At 53.9% G+C, this 16,012-nt stretch overlaps 1 protein-coding gene across 1 annotated transcript; it reads left to right on the top strand.

The window, feature by feature from the left end:
• Positions 1-272: 272 nt before the first annotated feature.
• On the top strand, positions 273-15,700 carry TGME49_289190 (tetratricopeptide repeat-containing protein). The gene is made up of 19 exons (XM_018782066.1): positions 273-1,627; positions 1,986-2,308; positions 3,016-3,537; positions 4,012-4,290; positions 4,658-4,985; positions 5,735-5,827; positions 6,528-7,056; positions 7,494-7,585; positions 7,878-8,180; positions 8,486-8,569; positions 9,009-9,043; positions 9,740-9,829; positions 10,252-10,343; positions 10,685-10,949; positions 11,318-11,476; positions 12,071-12,526; positions 12,929-13,083; positions 14,034-14,151; positions 14,667-15,700. The coding sequence occupies exons 1-19, from the start codon at positions 1,408-1,410 to the stop codon at positions 14,724-14,726; spliced, it is 4,203 nt and encodes a 1,400-aa protein (XP_018636390.1). The 5' UTR covers positions 273-1,407; the 3' UTR covers positions 14,727-15,700.
• Positions 15,701-16,012: the final 312 nt, after the last annotated feature.

The following is a 16,012-nucleotide window of genomic DNA, read 5'->3' as shown; positions in this document are numbered from 1 at the left end:
CTAAGAGGAGAGACCCGCAGGGGAGAGGTGAAAACAACCGACTGCTGCTGAAAAGAGCAATCCTTTCACTCCTCCTCAGGCAGAAAAGCTTGGGGAAGCCTCTGCCTTGTGCCGCCACTTGGACTCGGAAAGTTTCTCCACCATTCAATGCGAAGTGAAAAGAAGACGCAGTGTCTTCTGACTCGAGAGCAACCTTCATGGGGCGACACTCGAGATCATTGGGAACGAGGCCTGTGTTCCTTCCTTCGCAGGAGATGCAGATTTCCTTTTCTTGGTGCAAGAAAGAAGCATTTTGTTCTCTGTTGACTCCAGGAGCGAGAGGCAAAGAGTCTGTGCGACGAGACTCGCTCGACAGAAACTGTCCAGTTGACGTTGGATTGTTGGTACACTCGAAGCCCCCGGGGGAGGAAAGCCCAGAGCGCGACTGAGAAGCAGAGACACCGGAGAGAAAAAGGGGATTTCGTTTCGTTTCTTGCGCCGAGGAGAGGAAATTCGGCAGGACAGAGACCGCGCGCGGCTCTAGAGAAGTTGACAGCGACACAGCAGCCTTCGTTGCCGCGCAACTGCCGAGCAAAGTCTGTGGGCGAGCGAAGAAAAGCACAGAGGCAGGAGACACAGGGCGACTTGTTGCTGCGAATCGGCGCGAGTGTACTAGCAAACGTCCGAGTACAGCGTTGCTCCGTTTCGTCTCCTGGAAAAATGCTCCATCTCTGAATATCCTGCACAGAGGAATGTCAAAAAAATCACTGCCTTAAGCGCCTCTTGGAGTGCATTTCCACCTGACGTCTCACGCTGAGCACAGAGAGACAGCTGTTCTGTCTGCATCTGTCGCCCATGTCGTTTGAATCGATTTTTCGCGGCCGTTCTTCTCGACGACGCTGTCCCACGCGTTCGACGTCGGGGGTCAACGGTTGATCTGTCGTCGATTCTGTGTTTTCTTCCTCGTTGAGTCCTTTTCTTACATCTCTTTTCTTGCCTCTCCTGCACTATCTCTGTTTTCATAGGCTTCCTCAACCCAATTTGGAGTCTCCACGACGCCTCTGCAGCTGCCGTGCGTCTTTTCTCACCCGCAACTACAGCAGGTGCCCTATCGACCGCGACTTTTGGAGTCTAGCGTCGCTGGTCTTCTCGTTCGCGCCATTTTTTGTGTCTTTCACTTCCCCTTCCTTCCTCTTCGTTTACTTCTGTTTTCGGAGACCCCGTAGGTTTTTCTTCTCTCCCTCGAGGAGCTTCCATCGCTGCGTGATCCTCATCAACTTCCTCGTCTGACCAGGTTGCGTTCTTCCTTGGCAATCTTTCTCGGCTTGCTACTTCGCCAATCATCTCTGGGGCAAGCTGAGGACTCGCGGATCCCTCAGTGGACGAACAAACAAGGACTCGACTTCTTGCTTCTGAGTCTGAGGAAAGATGGGGGACGAGGCGGGAGACGCAGCATCGCTGCCGAAGATGCTCTGGAAGCTTGAAGCCTTGCTGATCTTCCCTTCAGAGACACCGCACTTGCCGCCTTCAGCTCAGAAGAAGCTCTTCGACGAAGCGACCTGGGTCTGGAGAGAGGCGAGGAACTCCGCGGGACACAGCGGGGAGGACGTCGCCCAAGAAGAAGACAACTTCACGTTTATTGTCGAGAGTGAGCCACGAAAACAAGGCAGCAAACACATTCCAAGGAGACGCATGCAGCAAGAGGCGAGGGTTGAGTTGCACGCGCACGTATTGAGGTGTACGTACACCTGACACCTCGAGTGCTCCTTCGGTTGCGAAGCTCCAGACTCGGTGGGGTGTATGTACACCTGGAGGAATCGTCCCGTTTGGGGTTCTTTTCTCGAACTCCTCCCGTTGTTTCGCGATTGTTTCTTCCTTTGTTTTCCGTCCTCTGCAGCTGCCTTCCCCATCACCCATTTATCTATCTCTCCATTGTTTGCTCAACGAACCAGACCGAGTGTCTCCTCTGCTTTCTGTGTGTCTCCTGTTCTCCTTTCCGCCTCCAGAGGAACTGGCGACCTTCGTCCAACTCGCTGCGGACCTGAAGCGTTGTCACTATCGCTCGGTTCTCTTCGGTGCTTCTCCGCTGGCGTGTCTTCTGCGCCCTCTCCTCTGTTGTCACGAGGCGGACCCTCCCTCTCTCAGTGCGCTCGACACAGCTCTCCAGGAATCCTGTGCTGCCTTTGTTTCCTCTCCGAGTTCGAGAGGAGCTAGCGGGAAGGGTGAAGGAGAAAACGGGAGAAACAAAGTCGACGAGGCTCTTCTTCAGAGTCTGAGACTGCGCCATGTTCTCCTTGCCTCTGTCGCAGCGGCGCAACTCTTCCTGCAGGTATGTGCGAGTTTTTCTGAATGTTCTTCGTTTCCTCCGTCCTCACTTTGCATTCTTCCGCTTTCCTTCTCTTGCCGATTTTCGTCGCTTTGCCTTTCTTCGTGTTCTTTGCGTGCTTCGTCTCCGTATCCCAAACTCCGTGTTGGCTCGTGGCTTCACCCTCTTTCGCCTGTCTGTCGTCTCTGGTTGCCTCGCGGTTTCCTCTTTACATCGCGGATCCCTGCGACCGCGAGCTTTCCGGATTCGATTCTGCTCCGACAGATCGCTCCTCCTCATTTCTCTCTCTCTCTGCTTCGTTCTGCGTTCGGGAAGTCCTCCGCTTGCCGCCTGTCCTGAGCTTTGCGCGCCTACGCACGCGTCGCTTGAAAGGTGAACGAGACAGTTTGTCGCCCCTCTCCCTGGCTTTCTCTCCTACTTGCCCGCTCTCCTCTCCTCACCGTTATGTCCAACACCAGAGTCGTCACTCTCTGTTGATCGCCTTCGTTTCTCACTCGGGGTAACGAAGGCAAGAAATAAGTGCTCCACTTTTTATCTGCACTCTTTATCTGCACTGCGTCAAGTCCCCTGCGAGTCTCGCCTGTCGACGCGACTGGTCTCGGCTTATCGAGGGTCGGTTTCTGTGGACTGGAATTTCAAGCCCTATGCACCAGCATCGCGCGGCTTCGGCGCATTCGCGGCAAAGCGTTTCCTTTCTCCCGCGCCCTCAGGTCAACTGGACAGGACCTCCCATCCGGGCCTTCCGCCCCTCCGAGCTCCTCGCAATTCAGCGAGAAGATGAGGGACGCGCCCGCTTCCCCGACCATCCGTTTTACCAGCGACCCGCGGAGTCTTCCGAGGCGCCAGGAGTCGGTGAAGAGCGCGACGCGCCACCGCTGCAGCCGGAAGGCGACGCGAAGCCCCCACCTGAGTCGCGCATGCGCCGCGGCTTCTCGCCGGTCTTCTCTGCCTCTACGGCCTGTCGCTACTGCGGTCGATGCCGAGCGGCTGCGCCCGGCGCCGCGGCCGACGGCGCGGAACGCCAGAGTCACTCTGGAGCCGCAGACGACGCGCGGAACATGTTGTGCTTCTGCGAGACGGAGCTCGAAGCGGTCTGCTGTCTCGGCCCTGCCGATATGCCTCTGACACCTCAGGGGCGCCACGACGCGCTTCTCCTGGTGGATCCGACGAGACAGAACGCTCTTCAGAGACTCCACGGAGAAGCGATGGAGGCCTTCAACGCAGACGGCGAGGTAACCTCACACAGAAAGCGAGGGCGAAGCGACCGAGAGGTGGATGCCGTTCCTCTGTCCCTTCGAAAGCGATGCGCCAATACTCCAGTCTGCTTCGCGCCTCTCTCGCCTTCGGTCGTTCTTCCCGCTGTGCGGGTGGACGTTGCTTGTTTGCTGTCGACAGGTCTTTTTCGTTTTCCTTTCTTCTTTCCATGTTGCACCTGCCGTTACCCTCGCTTGCATCTGGTCACCGTTTCGCTGCGTCCTTCGCTGTTTTCCTGAAGCGTCCGGGTGCTCAGTGTCTCGCTTCGTCTGCTTGTTCCTGACCGCATGATCTGACAGCAGTGGTGCGGTACTCTCGCAGCAGCTTCTCGACGGTCTCCCGGCCTTTCGTCGACCTGTCTTTCCGCCGAGTCCACGCCTTCGATCGTGTGAAGTCTTCGCCAGCCTTCGGTCAAACTTTTTCTTGCCTTTTGTCTTCCTGTGCTCTCTCAGGATGTCTACGAACTCGTTCGAGGGCTGCCGTATCTGTGGCTTGCGTGTCGCCTCGCTGCGTGGCTGCGCGGTCACAGCGCCCGCCTCCTTTCTGCTTCGTCTGATTCTGCCATCTCCTGTGCTCCGGTTTTTCCAGTGTTTTCTTCTTTCTTGTGGAGCGCTCGACTCGCAATGGTCTCTCAAAGAATTCTGCGAGGGGTCTCTGCAGCCGCTTGCCTTGCCCCATCTCTCCTCCGCGTCTCCGTCGAGGAGCTCGCGGCGGCACTGAAGGCGATCAAGGTAGGACGGAGAAAGACCCCTTTGGACTGCAGACGAAGAGAAAGCAGCGAATTCAAAAATGAAGGATTTGCAAGACGAAAATGATGGCTAGGCAGGCAGCTGATGGGAGGCATTAAACAGGAGAGACAGATAGGACGAAAAGCATAGAGAGAAAGTGGAAGCCGGCTGATAAAGCAGTGAAAGCAGGAAAAGCGACATGCCTACGATGGAAGACTGCAACGCGAGACCCAGTCGGACACAGGATGAAGGAACTGATGACAACGGTAGGGAAAAAAGGAACACGAAGAGTGTGGGGACAAGATGCGCGCGGCGCTCAGCTTTCGCCACAGTTGAAACGCTTTTCGGTGTCTTCTCGCTGTCTCTGCAGGTCCTTCCGTCCTCGTTCTCGCTCCCCCGAGCTCCTGAGGATGTGCGAAACGTTCTGGCGACAATGGGCGTCTTGACCGGAGAGGGCGAAGGACACCAGACAGCTCGACGGCTTCTTCATGACGCGACCGAAGCGTCCCGACGTCTCCTCAACTCTCTCTCTTCTTCCCCTGCGTCTTCCTCTTCCTGTCCGTCGTCTTCGTCTTCTCATCCGCTGTTGCATTACGCTCCAAAAGCTGAGGAAGGAAAGGAAAGATGCGGTCTCGCTGACGAGGGAGCGACAGGAGACGACGGCGGAGACGCTCGCGGCCTTCCTGCAAGTGAATGGTGTAAGCTGCTGCGTTCTCATTGGTTTCTTGAAGAGTGGAAACAGCTGGCATTTCGCACTCAACGAAGAGCGCTTCAACGCTCGACAAGGCTCACGGGTGCATCCCGTCCTGTGTCGTCGAGCCTTCAATGCTTTTTGCGTGTCTCCTGTCTGCTGGCCCCAATCTTTGCGTGATGGAGTGGACAGAATTCGTTTCGCGCACGGCGCTTGTCGGCTGCCTGTCGGCGAAGCGAGAAATGGCGCGCGTTTCTTGGGTGATGCCAGTAGATGCCGCGTTGCGTCCGTCTGTGTCGTCGCCTGTGATTCGGTTGCCCGGTCGCGAACGACAACGCAGGTGGAGCTTCAGCGTTTTCGAGCTGAGTCTTCTTTCCGACTGTCTTCTGAGCATGATCGGTCCACGACTTCCCGTGCCATGTCAGACGCGTCTGGAGTAAGACTGTTGCGTCTCCGCCTTCGTTCGTATTTCATCGACAAGGACAAGGCGACGCCTTCCTGTGTCGAAGTGACAACGGCAGAGGCGCGAAAGCAGCAGTGCTGTTGGCGGTCGTTGTGCGAGCATTCTGAAACGGACAGAGGGAGGACACCCTTTCCGTGAAGAGGCGTTCGTTCACTCGAGCGCCCCTCAGCTCGTAGAAGATTCTCCTGGCGATCTCCACGGTGCCTGTGCAGGCGTCGACGCCTCACAGCACAAGCGAAAAGGGACGACTGAGTTGCATCTTCTGCTCGGATTTCTTGGTTTGTTCCCTTCAGTCACGGATCGGCAGAGAGCACTCATGCTTCTCGAGCTGTCTCTACACCTGCTGATGTACGGCAAGGTCGACGCCTCTCTCACAGAGGTTATGGGTATGTGGATGTCTCTCCAGTCAGGCGGCTTTCTCCGTAAAAAGGATTAGATCAAAAGTGTAAACGGCTTTTGTCTTGACGGCTTCCCTTTTCTGTGTTCTCGTTTTGAAGCTGCCACACTCGCATGCGTCCAGCGCCCCCCCCCATTGGTCTTGTGCTCTTTGATTGCCTTCTCCAACTGGGAGTTGTGCGTTTCCTCCACCAGTGTGTCTCTGGTGGGGTATCTTTCCAGCGTCGCTTCTCCTGCGCGTCACGGGCTCCAACTCTCTTATCTCTGTTTCTTTTTCTCTCTCTCGCATTCAACACGTTCCCCATCTCTCCAGTCTTGTTTCTCGAGTTTCGACTTCCCTCGTATCTTGCGCGAAGTCTCTGTCTCTTTGTTTGTTGACGCTTCTCGTTCCTCTTTCGTCCCCTCTCTTCTCTCCCCGTTTCCTCCCCTTTTTTCCTTTGACTCTCTGCGAGCCTCCCTATTATCGTCTTCTCCTTCATCTCTGTTTCCGCTTCGTCTCTCGCCTTCTCTGCTTCTCTTCTCTCCGCCTTTCCCGCTGTCTGTCTCTCTTCCTTCTTCGCCACTCTCCGCGACAGTCCTGAACTCTAATCCTGTTCGGTTTTCCCTTCTATGCCGCGTCAAAGGCTCTGTCTGTGGTGCCTGTCTTGGCTGCCGGTTACCAACTGGATTTTGCTGTCTGTACTTTCGCAGATGCCGCCTGCGAGGCAGCAAACATTCGCTTCTCCTTCACTGGTGCAGAAGGGATCCGCCGAAAGTATCAACAGCGAGCCATTGCTCAACTCGTCGTGGCAGCGACACCTATTCGTCCTTCTTCATCTTCTTTACCTCTTTCTTCTTCGTCTTCTTCCTCCTCTTCTTCTCCCTCTTCCGCTTCCTCTTCCCCCTCTTCCTCGTCAGCTTCTGCCTCTTCCTCTTCAGCTTCTGCCTCTTCCTCTTCAGCTTCTGCCTCTTCCTCTTCAGCTTCTGCCTCTTCCTCTTCAGCTTCTGCCTCCTCCTCCGACAGGTCACCCTCTCGCGAGGATGGAGGATTGCGTTCTGCGAAGGCCTCAGAATACGACTCGGTCACCTCAAGAGAAGAAGGCGAGAAGCGCGACACAGAGGAAGAGAAGACTGAAGAGGAGACCGCCGATGCAGAAGCAGAGGCAAAACGACGAGACTGGAGACTGCAAGATGTTCATGCAGATGCAGACGTTCTGGAGAGACCGCAGCTTGTTGATTCGTAGGTTTCATTCCAGCTGTTTGCTTTCAAACGTTTTTCGGCGTCGACGAATTTCGCGACTCGTCGACTGCGTGTCTCTCGCGTTGTCGTGACCGTGCTTGTGCGGTCGTGCTGCCACCAGTCGTTCAGTCGTTCGTTCTTTTCTTCAAGTATTTTTCGTCACACTCCCCTTTGTCGCTGCAGATTGTTTCTGTCGGTTTTTCTATTTCGCTTATTCCTTTGTTCGAGACCCTAGACGGTCGTCTTCGAGGCTCTGGATGATGCGAACTGCATGCCCAGAGGCCTCGAGGGCAGACAAGTGACAGGGTAAACTGCCAAAACGCCGCAGAGCATCCTTCTTCTTTTTTCTCGCTTTCTGCCTCCTTTAATCCCTTCACGTCCTGCGTCTTTCACCGTGTGTCTTCCTCTCTCATTCTGTTTTTGGCATTTCGTTTCAGAGTCGACGCTCAAGCAGCGGAGCGACCTCTGGACGGTCTCGAGCAGGCTCTCCTTCTCGCGCGAGGCTTGCGAATCTTGGAGTCCAATCCAGGTGGGATTTCCCCCGTTTTTTGCTTATCTCTCGAAGCCTTGATTCCATCGATTTGTGTTGCTTCTCTCGATTTTCTGCGCCACTCTGAGCGCTGCAACGTTGTCTCGTTCTCTCTGTTTTCCGCCGTCGCATCGATCCGTCCACTGCGCCTGGGCTGCACCCCGAACACACTGAACATGCGCTGCTCATCCCAGTTTGCGTGAGAACTCGTTTTTCCACCTTGAATGGGGAACCGTCTTCCAGGGAGTGGTGGATGGTGTCCTAAATCCGCTGCTCCTGCTTGTGCCTTCAGCGCGAGACGAACTTGCTTTGGAGCAGCTGAACGCCGTCGCCGTGCGCTGTCTCACGCTGAAAGAAGAGGCGAAGCAGGGTGAATCGGACCACAAAACGCAGGCGGCCTGCAGCGGAGAAGCCGCGCGAGAGGCCGCGTTGGATGCCGCTTTCCTGGAAGAAGAAAACGCACTGGAAATCAAGAGCGCAGACTGGCTGCTGCACTCCGCTGCTCTCTGGCTGAGGTGCAAAGCCGAGTACCACCGCTCGAAAACAGTCGAGCGCGCATGTCTGCAACTCAACGCACTCATCGACCAGTTCAACGGTGAGCACAGAGACGAGAGAGAGACGACGAAGAGAAGCGAAGCGAGAGAAGGCGAAGCAGCAGCAGAAGCAGAAGCGGCAGAGCAGTCGAAGGTGACAAAGGAGACGACGACTGCACTAAGGAACGATCGGGGGGCACTGCGGGGCACTGCGCGGAGGTTTCGCCTCGTGGACGGGTGCACAGGTGCGACTTCGTCTCGCTTCTGCTGAGCCTCGGCGCGAAGGTTCGAGTTCTATCGCTGACGAGGTCCTTCCGCGAAGATATCACTCTGGCCGTCCAGCGCGGATGCTCTTTTGTTTTTTCAGATCGCCTCCCCGCGCCGTCGCAGCGTCTCCGATTCATCTACCATGTCGACTATCCGAGTTCGTGGCAGGGCCGGCGAGAACTGGGTACGCGGAAAAGCATTCGGTCGGGAGCGAGACCTGTGGAGTTGTCGGTAGACATGCAGCGACATCGATCTCGTATTGCTTGTCGGATTTCGAGCGAGTTCTGAGACGCATCTGTGTTTCTCTCTCTCCGTTGGGAGCCGCGTACTTTCTTCGTTTGAAAACCTTTGCTTGCTGTCTGCGTCGACGCTTTCGTGGACTTTTTTTCGCGGTGCGCGCAAGCGCTGGAGGCAGCTGTGAGGCGTTGGAAGGCTGCAGACGCGTTGCGCTTCCGGGGGAGTGCCGCCTCGCCGAGGAAACTCGACGACGAGAAGGCTGGGTCTTCACGGCCTCGCAGGCGGTGCGCCCAAGCAGCTTTCCGTTTGACTTTACACGGCTGCAACAAGCGACGCTCGATGGTTCGGCGTTTGTCGTTTTCGATTTCTTGGCCTGTGTTTCTCAGCTTTTCGGATGATGCACATGGGCGCCACACTGACGGTGAGCAGAAGCGCGTACATTCCTTTGCGAGTTCGGGACTGAGGAGACTCGCGTAAAGTGAGCGTCAGAGAGGGGAACGTGAGAGGGGAACAGCCAGACGCTTTCGAAAGGGGAGACGAGGCAACTCGACACAAGAGCGAAGACAAGACATCGAAGTCTAAGGCGTTGCGAGACACCTCGTGAGACGCAGAATGGAAGCACATGTGAAGACGTCAACGAGAAATATGAAAGGGCCGGAGGAGACAATGTCGACGAAACGATCGTTGCTTGGAAACGAAGAGAGGCTCAAGAAGAACAGAACGACATGCGAGCCTGCGAACGCAGCGACTGAGACACTGAATTGGGTGTGAGGTTTAATGGCATTCCAGGAGAGAAGAAGGTACTGGAAACGTATTTCCAGACAGGTGCAAGACAGGCGAAAGATGCAGAGGGTCATGAACTCAAGTCGCATTCTGCCTGTGGCGGGATGTTCCACTCACTTCAGTATTCTTGTGTTTGTGTAGTTCCTCGACAGCTCCGAGTCGAACTCTCGATTTTTTCAGATCTCGTCTCTTCCAGAGAAGGTCCACTTTCCATTTTTCTCTTTTTTCTCTTCACTGAATCAGAGCCAGTGCGGCCAACGACATATGGGGTTTTGCAGCCACCCGTTCCGACGCATTTTTCGATTTGTGGTTTTCTCCTTCGATCCTCTGTCAGGCCTACGAAAGCTTCAAAGACTTGGCCATGTGGGAAGAAGCGGCCGAGTGTCTGTACGCTGCAGATCGGCGCGCGGACGCAGAGGAGCTCGTAAGCTCTTCTGCTTCGATTCGTTTTTCTTGCGAATTCGGCTTTTAGTCGACCAAAGACTACGTGAACTGAGAAGGAGCAACTGCAAGCTTTGTGTCATATCGTAGAGACGCGAGATGCGTATCAAATTAAAAAATCATGTATCCCATATACAAGGAGACACTCGTGCGTATATGCATAGACCCCTTTGTGGGAAGGAGTGTGTCTGCCCCATGAGGTATATTTTCAGGTTGTTACAACAGAGGCATTCGTGATTCTAGGTGAGAGCCTTCCGTCCGCACCAGCCAGACTTCTGTGTTCTCTTGCCTCATCTCGAGGCAACAACCTCGGGCGTCGGCAGGAGTCGAGTCGCCTGAAAAAGCGGATTTCTTCTGTCTTCATTCGCAAGCGCAAACGTTTACATTTTTTTCTCTTCGTTTCAGCTGCTCGAGCGACTCAAAGTTCGCGAAAGTCCGCCTCTGTGGTGCACCTTGGGAGACTTGCGAAAGAGTGTCGAATGCTACGAGAAGGCCTGGTGAGAGATTTCCTCCTCAAAACGTACACATTCACTGTACACTCCCGCTGCACGTTTCTTCTGTTTCAAAAAAAGGGAAACTTCCGCCTGAGTTCGGAGAAAAGCGCACAATCCTGATGCACCCAGAGAGCTCTCCGTGTCGACACTCGCATGCAGGCGTCTCTTGCTGCATGTGGTTATTCGCCTTGTTGGTCGTCGCTTTCATCGAATGCTGATCTACTCTCAATGCCCCCTGGCCCCCCTCGCCTCCTGCTGCTTCGCCGTCGCTTAACTCGGACTCTCTGCACAACATCTTCTCCTGCCACAACCTTCCTTCTCTCCGTCCCACTGACTGCTTGCAGGACTCTGTCAAACAAGCGGTGCGCCCGAGCTCAGCGGTCTCTCGGACGCCTGTACATGGGCGAAGAGAACTTCTCAAAGGCCGCAGAAGCCTACGCGCGTGCTCTCGAGTTGAATCCGCTCCACCGCGCGTCTTGGTTTATTCTCGGCTGCTGCGAGATGAGACTGGAGCGATGGGAGGACGCAGTGCAAGCGTTCGGAAGAGTAGTTGCTCTCGAGCCTCAGGACGGAGACGCTTGGGCAAACCTGGCTGCTGTGCACTCCCAGGTAAACAAGTATAATTGCAGGTATATTCATTTATATATATATATATATACATTTATGCATATGTGTATTTATATATATGTATATATGATTGTCATTTTTTGTGGCGCCTCCTCATGCTTTAAACTGTTGCAGTTTTTTAAAAACGTTTTGCCATATCAATTCTGTGCGCGTTGGGAGGCTAGAGACCAGCACTAATGGCAATTCACCTTCCCTTCAGCGGGGCCATTGCATGCATTTCCTTCTTGTTCAAGCCTTTCCTGCGCTTCGCGCTTCGACTTTCGGTGGTTTTGTTGAGGGGTTGAATGGAGGCTTTTTCCGAGCGCCGATTTCGCGGCAAAATGTGCGGTATGTGCATGCATGCAACTCAGCGAGAGGCCTGGACAGCGGCTCGGCTGTGCATCGGAGAAGCCGCGAAATATCGACGAGAAAGCTGGCGGGTGTGGGATAATTTACTAAAAATTTCCGTCAGGACCCGAGACATTCCTGGCGTCAACGAAGCGCTTCGACACTACGTCGACCTCAATGTGGTAGGGCGACACACAACTTTCTCAGGACTTCTTGCGAGCACGATTGAAAGGCACGATGTATGTATGGACGAACATCTTTATATATATATATATATATATGTATATATATATATATAGTTATACATAGATGTATATCGATTGATTGATTGATAGATCGACGGATATAAAGATACTTGTTTTCTTGTCTTTGCCGGGTGAATTATTCAAGCGACGAGTGTAGCGATGTTGCATCCTTTGCGAGTTTGTGCATATAGGCACCTTATCTCCGCACGCAAGTAGGAATCTTGAAGTATAGGAATAGATAGTCCACATAGATGCGTATGTGCATGTGAATATCGACGCCGTTGTGCCTATGGGATTGCCTCAGTGCGGCGGTTTCGGGAGCTTGTAATAATGCCATCATGCGTTGCGCAAAACCCAGGCAGAGGCGTGGTGGTGCTGCGTGTGCAGCCACTGTGTACATGCGCAATTGCATGCGTTTTTAGTCTTGAGGCAATTGGCGTTCCTCGATGTTTTTCAAGCTCGAAGTCGCCCGTCTTGGATTCTTTCTCGTGACGTCCTCTCCCGTTTCTCTCTGTGTTTTCTTCTCGACAGACAGACCGAATTCCTATTTGGATCTACAGCTTTCTGACGCATGCAGTCCTGGGTGGAGTGTCTCTGGACGCCTCGGGGAAAGGCGGCGACGTCTCTGAGCAGCACCCGCTTTCTGCTGGTGGAAACGACCAGCACGGGTCTTCGTCTGTCTCCGCGGGAGCTGCTTCTTCCTCATCTTCCTCGTCTTCCTCTTCTGACACTGGCGAGAAGGAATCGCTGAATCCTGGCAAGCATGTCTCGTTTCGCGTAGAGACCGAGTCACCGACCTCCTGCACGGCGCGCCGGAGCCCCGCAGCCTCTCCGCTCTTCAAGTCCACTCTGAAAACTCTCGAGTTTCTTGCACAAAACATGGCGGACCAGGCTGAGCTTTGGAAAGCGTTGTCAAGCCTGCAGTCCGTCAAAGGCGACTTTCTGTCTGCTGCCGAAACGAGGCTCAAACATTTCCGTGCACTCAGTGTAGGTTCCCAGTGTCCCCCCAGGGCCCTTTTCGCTCTTGCCTCAGTCCCGCGGTCGGGGTGCCGTGGAGCCTCTCTGTTGACAAGGTCGATTTTTTCCAGAAGAAAGAAAACCTCGCACTCCGTCATGTCCTCCGTGAGGCGAACGTTTGAGTTTCTGAATGCTCGGTGTGGCGAAGCCTTCCGGACACAAATACCCCACTGGACGCTGCGACGGAGAACTCCGCGTCTTGGTACTTGTGTCTCGACTCGGACGTTGGTCCGGAGTGCATCGTCACTTGCTGGATGTTGCGTGAGACTGCGCCACGGTCGCGTCTGCTACATCTCCGGACGGTGACATGCGTTCGTTTTCGCCTCGATTGTCCTTGTTTTTTTCTCGATTTGCTTCTCTTCTGCTGTACAGGCTCTCCTGCGTCGCGTCAACGGTCCCAGCGAGCGCGGCGCCTTCGGTTCTCCCAAGGCTCTGGAGCAGCAGAAGGAAGCCATCGACGCGTTGAGGGCGGCCGCGCATCTTTTGCAAAGAGCCGTTGACGGCGACAGTGATCCTGTCGACATCGCGTAAGTGCTAAAGGCGTACCACGGTAACCTGTGAATCTTCTGTGTAGACCCAAGCCGTTACATGGCTACGCTGGGTTGCGTCTTGTGTGCACCTCACTGCCAGACTCCTCGGTGCTGTTTTGTGTGTATCGAAACCTCCTAATGTCGCTGTTCCGTCCTGCCTACATCTTTCGAGATGCGCTGCGCCCGTAGGTCGGTGTGTTTGAAGCATGTTTAAAGTGTATCGAGCATTCCATGAGCAATCGCCGACGCAGTGGGGAAAACATGCGGCTTGAACTTACGCCGACCCAGACGAACGACGGCGGGTGAACAACGAGGCAGCGTGTTCTGAGCCTCCGCTTCTGCCAAATCAAACGTGTGTCTCTCGGTGTAGAAACAAGACCCGTTCTGTGCGGTGCGTTTTATTGATGTGGAGAGGCGCGCACAGCGACCTGCGACCTGTCTTCATTCTTTTCATTAACAGCCTCAAGCCCACGACGAGAGCATGCAGTGTTTCATCCCTTAGCATCTTGACACTGTGTGCAAATGAACGTAGATGTGATTTAATCGGTCCCTGTTTCCGTGCATGCAAGGTTCGTTTCACCTGTCGTTTTAGGGTTTTTCCAGTTGAATGCTCTCATGTTGGAAACAAGCGGAATGCAACGTCTCTGACAAGCCAAGGGATTTTTGGGAGGAACTCTCCCTTCGCTGTCTTCTTCCGTCTACGTTTTGGGGAGAGATCCCTGGAGTCCTGCCACCATTTGAATCGGCCGTGCCAGAGGAATGCGACGCCCATGCTCTCCCATTTACATCGTTGTGTGCTGGGCTCGATCACTCTGAGGCAGGAATCTTTGCAAGGTTCTTCGTTCTGACGGAGTCGTTTCCCGTGCTTCGGCGGTCGGTGTTATCACTCGTACCGCAGCGCGGAAACACGACTACGCATGCCCGGCTTTTTTTCCGTTTCTCTTCAGACGTCGAATGCGCGACATCAACACAACTGCATGCAGTTTAACTGAGGAGCTCCGGCAGCGGGCTAATGCGTACGATGCGATTCTCCAGAGACCTCAAATTGAGGCTCTGCGTGTCGAGGTAAATCACCCATCTTCCTACATGCAAAGCTCCGTCTTTTTCGCCTTCGCTTGGTCGTGCTATCCAGTGAACTCTTTCGTAGACCCTGGCGTGTAACGCCTGCCTCGGGACTGGGGTCAGTTGCCTGCCGATATCTAATCGCTTTTCGTGGTTTTTCGTCGTCGACGGCTCGCACTGTGAAGTCTCGAAGGCTTGCTGTGAAAAGGCGAACGCGGAGCAGCGGACAAGGCAGCCTGACGGGCATGCGAAGACACACTGCGTCACTGACACCTTGCGGACATGTGACACTCATGGAAAATCGCGTTTTACGATACGAAGGATAATCGAAAAAGAGACGAACGTCCCCTTGCCTCGCGCTCGCTCAAGTCTTGTAAGTGTCGCCTTTGATTTTCTCCCGCTGCTTTCTTTGTTCTCTCTCCCAGTGTCGGTGGTTCTCTCCTATTTTATACAGACTCGGTGGAACTCCCACCAAGTATGTCAGATTTCCCTTACTGCTTTGCGTGCGTGTTTGTCAGGCTCAGGAACTTGCGACGCAGACCAGCGCCTTCCTTCAAAACTCTGCAGAGTCGACGTAACAGCGAGGATACGACAGTTGGGGGAAAATAATTCATTTTCACTGCTCACTCCTCTCCCTCTTCCCCGCCTCTCATCCGCTTCGGTTCCTTTCGCACTCTGTTTTTGTCTGATTCGCTGTATCGACCTTGTTTCCTTCTTTCAGCCTTTCGGTCTAGATGGCGTGAAAAGGCTCTTTCGAGTTCCGGGAAGGGAGTTCCATATTCGATTACCTTAGCCCCCATGGTCGACACTCAGTTGACATTAAAGCGTATCATTCTAAAGTGTTTCAGCGTCTGAGTAGTCGCGTTCGCCTGCCGTTAATATGAGTGATATGAGAAATCCCTCCATTACGCCTGGAATGAAACAAACGTGGAATCACTTGACTGTCGTTTCTCACCGTGGGGCTCTGTCGACGCCGGGGCGAGGAGACAGGAATTCTCGAGACTTTCTGAAATGGTGCAGGAAACCGGTTAACTTGAGCTCAACCAAGAAGCATTTGTAGAAACGCGAAACAGAACTTAGAAGAAGATTTTGCGTATTAACGTTCTGAGAAACACTTGCAGTCAAACAATGGTCTGCTTTAGGCGCTAAGACACTTAGAGCAGCATCTCAACGAAGACCACCCCGAGCTCTCATATTCTGAAGACTCTTCTCTGTGAAATCCTCTTCGACAAACGACCTGTGAAGAGTCGGAGATTCCTCTCAGCTTAGAAGGGAGAATAATGGAAACTGAAAAGAGAGGCGCTCTCGATATTGCGATGTTGAAACGCATTCGTAATCCTTTTTCTTGTCGGCTGGGTCGGGACCATGTGCGGCTGTGTTCGCCCTCGTCGCCGGTGTCTTGTGGTGCTTGCGTTTCGTTGTGCACGGCTTTCGCTATCTCGATTGTCTTTGGCCTTCTTCCACTTTCTTCGACTTGCAGGTGTCTGTGAAGAGTTCTGAATTCGTTGTCGACGGCGTTTTTTCTCCTCGGTGTGCTGTTGTTTTTCCCGTGATTCTGCAACCGACACATGCGGCGTGTAACCACTTATTTTTCACCCAAGGTCGGGCCTTTGGCAACTGTAGACAAAAGCTTGCTTCACTTGATTTGCCAGTCCCCAGCACAATGCTCGACAGAAAAATCCGATGTTTCTGCGTTTTCGAGAGAACCAATAAACCTTCGTGCCGCCGCGTAAACGCTTGCTTTGACGCATTTGCTCTAAATGACAAGCACGTTCTTTGCCGACGGCAAAGAAGGACATCCGGGGATTTAGAAATCGCATCATGATTTCCCAGATCATGACTTTTCTCTCATGTGTAGGGGTAC

This window comes from Toxoplasma gondii, chromosome IX (assembly GCF_000006565.2).
Source record: "Toxoplasma gondii ME49 chromosome IX, whole genome shotgun sequence".
Taxonomy (NCBI): domain Eukaryota; phylum Apicomplexa; class Conoidasida; order Eucoccidiorida; family Sarcocystidae; genus Toxoplasma; species Toxoplasma gondii.
This window is presented reverse-complemented; position numbering and strand designations above follow the sequence as displayed.

Bases quoted from the DNA above. Each gene is read 5' to 3' on its own strand.
- TGME49_289190 (XM_018782066.1), top strand. From the start codon at position 1,408: ATGGGGGACGAGGCGGGAGACGCAGCATCGCTGCCGAAGATGCTCTGG. The intron at 8,570-9,008 runs GTACGCGGAAAA...TGTGTTTCTCAG, and splicing joins GCAGGGCCGGCGAGAACTGG to CTTTTCGGATGATGCACATG. The intron at 13,084-14,033 runs GTAAGTGCTAAA...GTTTCTCTTCAG, and splicing joins AGTGATCCTGTCGACATCGC to ACGTCGAATGCGCGACATCA.